The 14154-nt window shown below is 39.7% G+C and overlaps 1 protein-coding gene across 4 annotated transcripts in view; it reads right to left on the bottom strand.

Moving 5' to 3' along the window:
- mob4 (MOB family member 4, phocein) overlaps positions 1-14154 on the bottom strand; it is a 49928-nt gene that overhangs the window by 22452 nt on the left and 13322 nt on the right. For all 4 annotated transcript variants that reach the window (XM_031892687.1, XM_031892686.1, XM_012970462.3 and 1 more), the window contains 2 exons: positions 11786-11848; positions 7951-8051 (listed from right to left, as the gene is read on the bottom strand). In XM_031892687.1, the coding sequence (XP_031748547.1) occupies positions 7951-8051; positions 11786-11848 (164 nt within the window). The remainder of the gene's footprint in view (positions 1-7950; positions 8052-11785; positions 11849-14154) is intronic.

Here is a 14154-nt window from a genome sequence, read left to right as displayed (position 1 = left end):
CACCCATTTCAAGGGCATTTCCTCTTTGGCATAAGGCAACATAAGCTCTTCAAGTATTTTGTATTCAAACTGATCCATGATCCCTGGTATGCGATAATGGGCCAATCACCATAGTATGAGAAACATCCCCATATCATGATGCTTGCGCCACCATGTTTCACTTTCTTCACAGTAACCTCTTGAGCACGTCTTTTTTTTCAACAATGGGATTTTGCAGGGGCTTCTTGCCAATAGCTTGGCTTCACATAGGAGTCTTCAAACAGAACTCACAGGTAACTTTAGACCTTCTTTGGTCTTCCTGGAGCTAATCATTGGCTTTCTTAACCAATGATTAGTCATTTTGGCTATTCTTCTATCCACGCGAATGGTAGTTTCCAGTTTTCTTTCCACGTCTTTCAGGTTTTGGTTGCCATTTTAAAGCATCTGAAATCGTTTTAGCTGAGCAGCCTATCATTTTCTGTACTTCAAGCTACTTCTACGCTGTTCTTCTGAATGTCTGGAATGACCCATTTTACTTAGATTTTCAGAGAGAAATGCACTACAGGTATGGGATCCCTTATCCAGAAACCCATTATCCAGAAAGCTCAGAATTACAGAATGTCTGTCTCCCATAGTAATAATACAACAGTACCTTGTAAATGATCCCAACTAAGATATAAACAATCCTTATTGGATGCAAAACAATCCTATTGAGTTTAATTCATGTTTTATTGATTTTTTTAGTAGACTTAAGAGATGGAGTTCCAAATTACAGAAAGACCCCTTATCTGGAATACCCTTGGTCCAGAGCATTCTGGATAATGGGTCCTATACCTGTATAACTAGCATGTACAACATTTGCTGCCTTCCTTCCTTAAATAAGGGCAATAATTGACACCTGTTTTTTCACAGAATTAATGACCTCACTAACTGAACTCCAAACTGCTATTATTTTGATCAATAATCTATTATTGTGAACAATCTGTGTAATTGAATCAATGAATGATTCAAATTACAAAGAATCAGAAGCATTCACTTCATGAATGTTGGCTCTGTTGGTTTTCTATTATTCTATTACACCTATCAGTAAATTATTTGCCATTTAGAAATGGCAAAAACAGTGATTGATCAGGTTAGTGACTGCTATCTGTCCGAACACAACAATATTTTCTAAAAGTACACATTATGATGAAACTAAAATTGGTAGTTTGCAGTAGAAAGATGTATTTACCCAACTACAAAGCTATGTTAAATGAGGCAGTTTTTCTAAAACCACCACAAAGCTTGCATTTTACCCCATTTACACCCCACATTTTGTAATGTACCAAAATAATACATTCTAAATATAAACACCAGAGGTCTACTGAACAGTTTGATGCCCAATATACATAGATGTACCAAACTATGTGGCATACAGGGGCACCCAAATGAAAATAATGCATACAAATTTTTACATCTGACACTCTGGCTGTTACAATATAAGCTCCCGGTATGTGTTTTATGTGCCATAAGACCTCTAACAGTACAGAGACCCTTGCAAACCATATATTTTCCAAAAATACACATTCTGATGAAACCAAAATTTGTAAATACATCTTTCTACTGCGAGCTACCAAACTACAAAGTTATGCTAAGCATAGCGGTTTTTTATTACATTTCTGAAAATTGTCACAAAGCTTCCATTTTACCCTATTACACACCCCACATTTCATAACGTATCCACATAAAACATTCTAAATATGAACAACAGGGATCTACTGAACAGGTTGATGCCCACTATGTGGCATGAAAAAGCACCCAAATCAATATATATCAGAGAAAATTTCCATGGGCAAAAATAAGCAACAAAGAACAATCTGGAATGTAATAAAATCGCTAATATCCAATAAAACCACTAGTTTCCGCCTAGTGTAATCTGCAGTAAGAAACTGTGAGAGCTGTGAAGTTGTGGAATTCCCTCCCCGAATCAGTTGTACTGGCTGATACATTATATAGCTTTAAGAAGGAGCTGGATGGATTCTTAGCAAGTGAGGGAATACAGGGTTATGGGAGATAGCTCTCAGTACAAGTGAGGGAATACAGGGTTATGGGAGATAGCTCTTAGTACAAGTTGATCCAGGGACTGGTCCGATTGCCATCTTGGAGTCAGGAAGGAATTTTTTCCCCTCTGCGGCAAATTAGAGAGGCTTCAGATGGGGTTTTTTGCCTTCCTCTGGATCAACTAGTAGTTAGGCAGGTTATATATAGGCATTATGGTTGAACGTGATGGACGTATGTCTTTTTTCAACCGAACTTACTATGTAAACACAGTTTGAATATTTTGGCTTGGCCAAATTATTTTTACAGAAAACATCACACAAACACCACCTATGCAGAACTGAAAATGCAATAAAATGGATAAAGATGCAATAAAATGACTTAAAATGTACAAAAATCTAAATGAGCACCAAAATAACATACAAAACGTGCAGTGTGGTTATTTTATACGCTACCCACAATGGCTATAAAACATTTTCAGGAAAAAAAAAATCCACAAATGTGTGTGTGCACTTGCATGTGTGTGCAAGTTTGTGTTAGTGCTGTGAATGTGTAAAGCCCTCCAATGCCCCAAAATGTATGTGTAAGTGTGTATTAGTGCAGTAAATGTGTGTGTGTGTCGTTTTGACATTAACATGGAGTTGGCAGGCAGGCAGGCATTTTGTCCTGGAGGAGCTGGAGCGAGAACCGGAGGAGCCTCTTCTTGCTGTGACCTGGTGATTGGGCGGCGCTGGAGGGGAGAGATAGAAGAGCAGAAAACAGCATGTACGTGGTTTTCATGTGCCTGCTGTCTCCTGCTGTTCCTCTGGGGCACCCTGGGCGATCTTGCCCCAGGGGCCATTTGTTCCCCACCTCTGTTCATTGCCTAGGGGCTGGGGAACAAGTGGGTGCAAAGAAGCAGCTTTATAAGCCTCCTCTGCTCCCAAACCCGGATGTGCTGCAGGAAGCTAGAATCTATGATCTGTGGAACTTAGGTACTTTTAACCACAAAACGTAGATTCTACATTCTGTGGCACTAAAAGACAATAGTGCTATTTGAACAGCTCCGGTCAGAAAAAATAAAGTCCTCTTTATTATTTTAAATAATAACAGGCTGGTGGCTGACTGAATCAACTGCTTTTTCAATTCAACAAAAAAAGGGATAAGTATTTTTTATTAACTTTATTCAGAATCGTTGTGTTTTCTAACTGTTGGGTTTAAATTTTTTCAAAAGTATTTGCTCTTTTTGGTGCCAATTTACAAAGTTTGGTTAACTATAAGGCTTACAGCAGGTTTGCCAGAGTTACATTCCTTTGTAATTACCCTCAGTTTGAGGGGTGGGGTTTGATTAGTTCACCTTAACAGACTGTATAAATAGAACCACTGGCACTCCAGTGGAGCTTGCGGATCGCTTCAACCGGACAGTTTGCTGTCTTCCTGGTGCCAGGGTTCGGCATGTGGTTGATCGGGTCGACACATTATTGGGAGGGGCTGGGCATGACCCGGCTGTCTTGGTACATATCGGTACTAACGACAAAATGAACGGTAGGTGGGGGACTTTAAAGAGTGAGTTCAGGGATCTAGGCTCTAAAATTAAGCAAAGGTCCTCCAATGTAATTTTTTCGGAAATTTTGCCGGTGCCGCGTGCTAGTTTAGGGAGACAGCGGGAGCTTAGGGAGCTAAATGCGTGGCTAAAGTCTTGGTGTAGGAAGGAAGGGTTTGGGTTCCTAGAGCACTGGGCTGACTTTTCTTTGGGGTACAATCTATACAGCCCTGACGGATTGCACCTCAATGGAAGGGGGTCTACTGTGCTAGGGGAGAGAATGGTTAAGAGGCTGGAGGAGTGTTTAAACTAGACAAGGGGGGGTTGGTAAGCTAGATTCTTATGGGAGAGCTAGTGTAGATGGGGCAGTGGGACCAGTAAGTAAGTAAGGGTTGTGGGGGAGGAGTGAGGGGGGGCATATAGTTTATCAGATAAGGAGCTTCCATTGTTACAAGGGAAACAGACTAATTTTCACCTTAGCTCTAACTGTCCTTTAGCTAATGTAAGCATCAGAGGAAGAAGTTGTAATCTCCGCTGCATGCTGGCTAATGCGCGTAGCTTGTCGGGTAAAATAGGGGAGCTGCAGGCTATTGCATGTATTGAAAATTATGATTTAATTAGTATCACTGAGACCTGGTGGGATGAAAAATGCGACTGGGCTGTGAATTTAAATGGGTATACGCTTTTTAGGAGGGACAGAGGGATTAAAAAGGGTGGAGGGGTTTGTCTTTATGTAAAGTCAGATTTAAAGCCATGTAATAAAGACATTACCAATGAAAACGTTGAATCTCTTTGGGTAGAAATTTCAGTAGGGCTGAAGGTCACAAAGAAAATGATCATTGGAGTATGCTATAAACCACCCCGTATAGATGAGGGGGATGAGTCCCAGCTACTTTTGCAAATGGAGGAGGCTTCAAAATTGGGTCAAGTTGTTATTATGGGGGACTTTAATTATCCGGACATTGACTGGAGTAATGGGGTGGCTAAGTCAGAAGAAGCTAGTAGGTTTGTAAATATGCTAAATGACAACTTTTTATTTCAGGTGGTTCAAGAACCTACTCGGAATGAGTCTAATTTGGACCTGGTGATATCTAATAATACTGAACTCATCTCTAACATTTGTGTGGGTGAGCATTTAGGGAACAGTGATCACAACATGGTCTCCTTTGAGATAATGCTACAGAGACAGCTCTATAAGGGAGTAACTAAAACGCTCAATTTTAGACGTGCAGACTTTGCCAGTTTAAGGGCATCTCTGCAATGTGTCAACTGGGAAAGGCTTTTCATGGGGTTAGACACAGAAGGAAAATGGAACATCTTTAAAACATTGCTTTGCAAGTATACACAACAGTATATTCCCCTTGTAAGCAAGGAGAGGCATCGCAAAGCAAAACCTTTATGGCAGAATAAAAGTGTTAGTGTCGAGGTTGGTAATAAAAAACGTGCTTTTAAAGCATTCAAGTTAGCTGGGACAGCAGAAACTTTCATCAGGTACAAGGAAGCAAATAAAGCATGCAAAAAAGCTATCAGGCAAGCTAAAATAGAGATGGAAAGGGATATTGCAGCTAGGAGTAAAAAGAATCCAAAATTATTTTTTAATTATGTGAATAGTAAAAAAATGAAGCAAGAAGGGGTGGGAACTTTATTATCATGGGGGGGTACGTTGGTTGATGAGAACGGGGAAAAAGCAGAAATTTTGAACTCTTATTTTTCATCTGTCTATACATCTGAGGAGCCAGATAATGAAGGCTTCCCTTTTAATATACCCAGTGCTAGTAATTTAGCTACTGACGCATGGGTCACTCAGGAGGAAATTCAAAAGAGACTTGAACATGTAAAAGGTAAACAAAGGTCCAGGACCGGATGGGATTCATCCCAGGGTATTAAATGAGCTGAGCGCTGCGATTGCCAAGCCTCTTCACATAATTTTTCAGGATTCGTTGAGGTTTGGCATGGTGCCGAGAGACTGGCGGATTGCTAATGTGGTGCCATTATTTAAAATGGGATCTCGTTCTCAGCCTGAAAACTATAGGCCTGTTAGTCTGACATCAGTAGTAGGAAAGCTACTGGAAGGGGTAATAAGGGATAGGATACTTGAATACATTGCAGTTCACAATACTATTAGTTTGTGCCAGCATGGTTTTATGCGTAACAGATCTTGCCAGACTAATTTAGTTGCCTTTTATGAGGAGGTGAGCAGGAACCTTGATGCTGGAATGGCAGTTGATGTCATCTACTTAGATTTTGTTAAAGCGTTTGATACAGTACCTCACAGAAGGTTAATGATCAAATTGAGGAATATTGGCCTAGAACATAATATTTGTAATTGGATAGAGAACTGGCTGAAGGATAGAGTACAAAGAGTGGTGGTAAATGGAACATTTTCTAATTGGGCCAGTGTGGTTAGTGGAGTACCGCAGGGGTCAGTCCTTGGTCCTTTGCTTTTTAACTTGTTTATTAATGACCTGGAGGTGGGCATAGAGAGTACTGTTTCTATTTTTGCTGATGACACAAAATTGTGCAAAACTATAAGTTCCATGCAGGATGCTGCCGCTTTGCAGAGCGATTTGTCAAAATTGGAAAACTGGGCCCAAACTGGAAAATGAGGTTCAATGTTGACAAGTGCAAAGTTATGCACTTTGGTAGAAATAATATAAACGCAAACTATCTACTGAATGGTGTTGGGGGTATCCTTAATGGAGAAGGATCTAGGGGTTTTTGTAGATCACAAGTTGTCCAATTCCAGGCAGTGTCATTCTGTGGCTACTACAGCAAATAAAGTGCTGTCTTGTATAAAAAAGGGCATTGACTCAAGGGATGAGAACATATTTTTGCCTCTTTATAGGTCCCTGGTAAGGCCTCACCTTGAGTATGCAGTGCAGTTTTGGGCTCCAGTCCTTAAGAAGGATATTAATGAGCTGGAGAGAGTGCAGAGACGTGCAACTAAACTGGTTAAGGGGATGGAAGATTTAAACTATGAGGTGAGACTGTCGAGGTTGGGGTTGTTCTCTCTGGAAAAGAGGCGCTTGCGAGGGGACATGATTACTCTGTACAAGTACATTAGAGGGGATTATAGGCAGTTGGGCGATGTACTTTTTTCCCATAAAAACAATCAGCGCACCAGAGGTCACCCCTATAGATTAGAGGAACAGAGCTTCCATTTGAAGCAGCGTAGGTGGATTTTCACGGTGAGGGCAGTGAGGCTGTGGAATGCCCTTCCTAGTGATGTTGTAATGGCAGACTCTGTTAATGCCTTTAAGAGGGGCCTGGATGAGTTTTTGAACAAGCAGAATATCCAAGGCTATTGTGATACTAATATCTACAGTTAGTATTACTGGTTGTATATATATAGTTTATGTGAGTGTATAGATTGGTTAGTATAGGTTGTGTGCTGGGTTTACTCGGATGGGTTGAACTTGATGAAAATGGTCTTTTTTCAACCCTATGTAACTATGTAACTATATACAGGGAAAGTCTCTTCTCAGGCAGAGGAAGCCAAATAAGGATGTTTGGGACTGAATCTGTACTGCATATACCTTTCCTTTACAGCTTTATTTGCATTTTATTGACCCAATTGGCTCAATTGTATCAAAAATATAAAAATTAAGCAGAATAGACGAGGCGTAGTGTGGGTTCAGTCCTGAACTTCCTTATTTGACTTTCTGAACGTACACAGTCAGTGGTGTCTCCGATCCCCTGCTTGAGGCGAGAACAGAGAGTGTTTTAGCATTGGCGATTTACAGCTTATTTGATGTGTGATCTTCAAAGAGGAATATTTAAAATAAGAAAAATGATCTAGAAGCGTTTAGCTCTAGGTGTTTGCTAGTTCTAAGGTATTTGCAGATTTAGACTGATACTACAGGTATGGGATGAGTTATCCGGAAACCCATTATCCAGAAAGATCTGAGTTACAGAAAACCTGTCTCCCATAGACTCCATTTTAATCAAATAATTCAGATATTTAAAATGGGATTTCCTTTTTCTCTGTAATAATAAAACAGTACCTTGTATTTGATCCCAACGAAGATATAATAAGATATAATAAGATATAATTAATCCTTATTGGATACAAAATAATCATATTGGGTTTAATTAATGTTTTATTGATTTTTTAATAGACTTAAGATCAAAATTACGGAAAGACCCCTTATCCGGAATACTCTTGGTCCCGAGCATTCTGGATAACGGTCCTATACCTGTACCAATCTTTTGAGCATCATTTTTTTGTGACTAAATTGTTTCTCATCAAAGCAACTACAAAAAAAAGAGTATATTTTACTGGATTTTGAACTGCATGCTTTCCGTAATTCGGAGCTTTCTGGATATCGGTTTTCCGGATAACGGATCCCATACCTGTACAGAGAATTGCCTTGTTTTTAAAGAATCAATTATCATAAATAATGAATACCTACCGAAGATGTTCATACTTCCACACACCTTCATCCTGCCCTTCAGGGGGATCCAAGATTCTGTCAATGTTAGAACAATCTGTCCTTATGTTTTGTTGTATGTACTGTAGAAAGTTGAAAAAATAAACCAAAGATTTAAAAAGGTCCATAGGAAAAAAAAATTATAAAATGACAAAACAATAAAAGGGAACATATAAAAGCTGTAAGATATACTTTTTTAAAAAAATTGTTAGAATTTTTGCTCTTCTGTGCAGTTTTTATTTAACCTCCTAATACGGGCTTTAAAGTAGTTGTTAATCCAACATGGATGATGGCTATGCTCTGTTCTCATGTAGGAATTTGTATCTATGTTTTCAAAATGGGTTTTTGATCTAATTTCTTGGTCACTGACATACAATTCAAGCTCAAGGTATGTGATTTCTTTTCAGTCATAGGTACAAGCAAATGTATTATCATTTCATGGTTTTCATGGCTGTGCTTCAAATCCCCTGCAGATTTTGAAGATGCTGTTTGTGTAATGCCACCACAAGGAATTGCCTATACCAAGCCTTGGCATGAATGCCAAAATATTGGGTTCCCAAAACCCCATGAAAAGGTTTTGACATTTGGTAGTGGTTCCCATGGCATTGCCACAAAGTTGGATGTAGATATCCTTAAAGAGTTATTTTTGTCTCAGGGTAAAATATAATTGGCTTTTTACCCGTTTTTTTCTACATCTTGTTCAAAATAACTTCTCTGTTGTAATACCCTTTTTATCTTGGATATTAGTTTACATGTAGTACACATCTACTTTAACCCTTTAAGTGCCACCCAACGTAGAATCTATGTCCTGTGTATAAAAGTACCTAAGTGACACAGAACGTAGATTCTACATTGTGTTGCAATTCCGGGTTTGGGAGCGGAGAAGTGGCTTTTAAAGCCACTCCTTTGCTCCCTGCTCCTTCCTCAGCCCCTAGGCAACAAGCAGAGGTGGGGAATGAGTGGCCCCTGGGGCGCAATCGCCCAGTGGCCCCAAAGGAAACGACAGGTACATTGTTACTACATGCCTGTCATTTCCTGCTCTCCCCCCTCCCCTCCTGCCACGCCCACTCTCTGGATCTGCACAGAAGACAGCTCCTCTGGTTCCTAGGTCCCTCCTGCCTCCTCCTAGACAATCCTCCTGCCTGCCAACCCCAGGTAAGTGTAAAAAACCCACACAAACACACACTTTTTACACTAATACACACACACACGCATTTTGGGGGGGTTTCACACATTCACAGCACTCACACTTACTTGCACACGCAGACACAACAAGCATTTCGCCAATTTTGTTTTTTAATGCATTGGGTTTTTTTATTTTTTTGCTTGAAAAAAAATTGACATTCTGGATAGCGTATTGACTATCTGCACTGTGCAATACCTTTTGTATGTTATTTCAGAGCTTTTATTACATTTTCTGTGATTTCGGTGCATTTGTATTAATTTTATTGCATTTTTATTGCTTACCAGTTATGCATAGGTGTTATTCCATTGATTTTGTCTGTAAAACTAATTTGCCCAAGCCAAGATACTCAAATTGTGATTCTGACTGCAGAGTACACTATGCTCCAACTTGCAGCTCAACAGTAAAGTGTGACTGAAGTTTATCAGAGCACAGGTCACATGGTTGTGGTACCCTGGGAAATGAAGAATATGTCTAGCCCCATGTGAAATTTCAAAATAAAATATAAAAAAAATCAGTTTATGTTTTTGAGAAACGGATTTCAATGCAGGATTGCTAGAGAAGCTCTATTAACTGATGCATTTTGAAAAAAACATGTTTTTTCCATTACAGTTTTCCATTAGAGGGGCGCTTATATTTTTGTTTCCATGTTAAATTGTACAAAATGCTGTTTTATCATTGGGGTGTCTTCTGGACAAGAAAAGTGGAATACCAATACATATTTGGTATTGTTGGATTCAGCAGAATCAGGGCTTTTGCAAACTAACATTTTTGTCAGTAAATATATTTTTCTTGGAAAATAAATACTTTTCTCTTTATTTCACTCATTTTTAGAAATAGTGTAACTATTTTTTTTTACAGTGTTCAAGTTTTAATTATACAGAGAAATGTAAAACTGAGAAAAACAAAAGTATAATATTAACATAATCAATATGTCAGCTTGGTTACAGAAATCCTATTTTTTTGTATTATGTGGATGCTTCATTAATAGAGAAAGAAATATAAGAAAGGATATAAGAGGGGAAGTGGTGGACATATTGTGGGGAGGGAGTATGGGAGTGGTTACAGATTTGTATTATTCCATCCCAATATGGGGAAGTCCCAAAAAATGTGTAAAAGTGTACCTGTATGCTGTAGACATTGCCAGCATCGGTCAGAGGTGTGTTCCTATAGTAAGGATACCCCCCAACACACCAATATGGTATTTTTTTAAATTTATGGAACAGTGTGTATTTTCTGGGATTTTTTTGTTAATTTGCCCAACTTTATCATACTTTGCGACAAAATCGTATTTGTCGCAACAAGTACAAAAGTTTCTGATTCATTCAAGCTTCGGTATCCTTGGGAGAGTTGGAGCACTAAAGATTCAAAGTCTGAAAGGTTTTCCCGCCGTTTACGATAGTTCGGATACGAAATTTTGTGACTTTCGGAACGCCATTGTGATATTATTGTGACTATTGCGTTTTTTTTGTAAGCATTTTTGCGACATTACCGATCATCAGAAATTAATCCAAATTTTACCCATTTCAGGATTCGAACTCATACTTTGATGAATGTGCCCTTTAGTGTATAGCTCGCATTTACATTTTATTTATACCAAAGTGCATACCTTTGCACTTATCAACACCTCATTTTCCAGGTTGCTGGCCAGTTTTCCAGTTTAGTCAAATCAATCTGCAAAGTGCAGAGTCCGCCCATCTCTTTCAGCAGTGATCCCGGGGCCCGCGCATGCGCAGTTAAGCGAATAAGCCGGCTTTTTTTGTTAAAGACCAGCTTTTAACTCTACTGCACATGTGCGATGACCAAAGGAGGAAGAGGGACACTGTCTCGCATACACCTGGGCCGGTGCAGTTTTCTCTGCTTTAACGAGGACTACAGAAGAAGCTTGGGCACTAAAACAAAGAAGGTAACAATATCTATTTTGATTTCCATGACAAAGTGATGTCAGCGTGTCCGCATGGCACGCTAAAGAGCACCAAAGCAAGATACCCTGGGGACTGGGGTCCTAGAGGTAGGAATGCACGCTGGTCTCCTGGTTCCCCTTACACAATCACTGGGGGATGTCTAACATTTTGACACCACCAGTAATTGTAACTTTCCTTCACCTTTAAGGGCTGTGACAGACGGGGAGATTAGTTGCCACGCAACAAATCTCCCTTGTCAAGGGCGACTAATCTCCCCGAAATGTCATTCCACCGGCGAGAATGTAAATCCGATTTGCCTTGAGAGGAAACTTCCGCGATTTGCCGACTGCGCCGCATATTCCATCCCACCGGCGATTTACCATTCTCGCTGGTGGGATGGAATTTCGGGGAGATTAGTCGCCCGCAAAAGAACTGTAGATAGATGTAATCTTTGGTCATAATGGTCACAAAGACAACAAATGCAACCATGCTCCTTGTCTTTTCACCCATGGAAAACAACAAAGTTTGCTTTTAGTTTAATAACACGAATACATCAGGAAATGCTACTGGTGTGTAGATTTTTATATCTTGAGCATACTTGGTAATCCATTACATCATAAGATGAGACAGTATTTGGTGAGAGCGCCATTATAAAAAAAAAAAAATGTTCTTATCTTTAACAATACCATTAAAATAGACTGTACACAACCCTCTGCTTGCCAGGCCTTACCTGCTGAACTGCTAATGTACTATCCATTTCCTCAAAAGATTCATCTGGCCAGTTGTAAAAATCCTAAAATGAAAAATACAGGCATATTAGATTAAATTTATCATTTACAGCATGCTAGTATAAAAAAAAAACCTTAAAGAAGTATACACAAATCTTGTAAAATTTTGCAATGATAGTTTTTTTCCCTTAACTTCGCAATGTAAAATGGTTAAACACCTGACCTAAGGCTATGTAGATAACAGGCCCCTGCACAGAACAAGAGAGATCATTCTACTCCAGTGTCTAGGCTAAAATACAGGAGGGAAGTGGAAGTGGTCATAGCAACTTATTTTTAATAAAAACAAAATTACAGAAAATGATCTATAATGCAGAAAACTGAAATTATTGTATTGATCTGACACACATTGTTTGCAGATTTCCCTAATAAAAAAAAATTCAAGGCTTCTACTTTCTACTATATTACTTTCTCATTTATATAATTGCCTTTTTTGCCCCATTCTCACTCCTCCCCACCAATATCTTTACTACATTGGTTGTTTAGAAGAGAAGATTGGACAGTAATGTTTAATGCAGTCAGGGCAGGTGGTGTTAGAGGCAGATGGGAGGAGCGCAGGACGCGTAAATGCAGGAAGATGCAATCCTTGTGGTGAAGGCAGAGGGGGGAAGAGCACTGCCTGCAGGCAAGGACTGAAAATGGCATCACAAAGAATGCCTCCCAGCACATCTGTACACCCAGTCCACTCTCAGTAGAAGCAGTACAGCCTGTATTAGAAAGTGCCAGCAGTTCAGTAAGAACCTAGCTGGGTCTTGGACTGATAATATGGGAAAGAGGAGGATCCAGGGCACTGTTTAGGTAAATTCACACATATTAGACCCAGAAAGCACTAAATTAAAAACAGATCCTTCTATATCAATTAAGTGGACATGTTTCTGTGCATAGTAAAAATGTATGCTATATGTTGTCCTTAAAGTGGACCTGTCACCCAGACATAAAAAGCTGTATAATAAAAGCCCTTTTCAAATTAAACAAGAAACCCAAAATCATTTTTTTTTATTATCACATCCATACCCATTATAAAAGCATTTAAAAATCCCAGCTGTCAATCATATATTGCCTGACCCGCCTCTATGCCTTAGGCATAGAGGTGGGGCAGACAGTTACTTTCACTTTCAATTCAGAACTTCTTAAATGTTGCTGCTCTCCTCACATCCCCCCTCCCCATGTACTTTTGTAACCAGTGCATGGACATGGGCATCAGGTCCCCCCATACTGGCACAGAAACAAGATTTTGGCAGGATGCAATGCCTGCTTTGATAACAGTGTCCACAAAATGGTGCCTGCCGCTTACTGCAATTGTGAATTCCAAGGCTGAAGAAAATAAGATTAAAATAATTTATATAGTGTAAGTAAAGTTTATTTTGCTTGACAAACACAATAGAACACAATTTGGAACTAATTCTTAAAGGGTCAGTAACACCAAAAAATTAAAGTGTATAAAAGTAATTACTATATAATGTAATGCTGCCCTGTACTGGTACAACTGGTGTGTATTCCTTAGAAAGACTACTATACTTTATATAATAAAGCTTCTGTGTAGCCACGGGGGCAGCCATTTACAGGAGAAAAGGCACAGGTTACTTAGCAGATAACAGATAAAACCCCATTATATTCTACAAAGCTTATCTGTTATCTGCTATGTGCCTGTGCCTTTTCTCCTTTTTCCCAGCTTCAATGGCTGCCCCCATGTTGACATAGCAGCTCATTTATATAAACTATAGTAGCGTTTCTGTTGCAAACTTACCAGTTTTACCAGAGCAGGGCAACTGTACATTATATTTTAATTACTTTAAAACTTTCATTTTTTGGTGTTACTGTTCCTTTAAGGTGACAGGTCCCCTTTAAAGCAATACGGTCATAGGAAAACATGTTTTTGTTTCAAATGCATCAGTTAATAGAGCTTCTCCAGGATAATTCTGCAATTTTTCAAAAACACAAACAGATTATTTTATATTGAAATTTTACATGGGGCTAGCCATATTCTTCATTTCCCAGGGTGCCACAGCCTGTGCTCTGATAAACTTCCTCACACTGTACCGCTAAGGGCTCTGGTACACGGGGAGATTAGTCGCCCGCGGCAAAACTCCCTGCTCGCGGGCGACTAATCTCCCCGAGTTGCCTTCCCCCTGCCATCCCACCGGCGAACATGTAAGTCGCCGGCGGGATGGCAGACGCGGCGGGGCGATTTCTTTTTCGGCGATTTGCGCGAAATAGCGCCGCCGCGTCTGCCATCCCGCCGGCGACTTACATGTTCGCCGGTGGGATGGCAGGGGGAAGGCAACTCGGGGAGATTAGTCGCCCGCGAGCAGGG

The sequence above is a fragment of the Xenopus tropicalis genome, chromosome 9, assembly GCF_000004195.4.
Source record: "Xenopus tropicalis strain Nigerian chromosome 9, UCB_Xtro_10.0, whole genome shotgun sequence".
Lineage (NCBI taxonomy): Eukaryota > Metazoa > Chordata > Amphibia > Anura > Pipidae > Xenopus > Xenopus tropicalis.
Note: the sequence above shows the minus strand (reverse complement) of the source record. Positions and strands in the feature narration are given on the sequence as shown.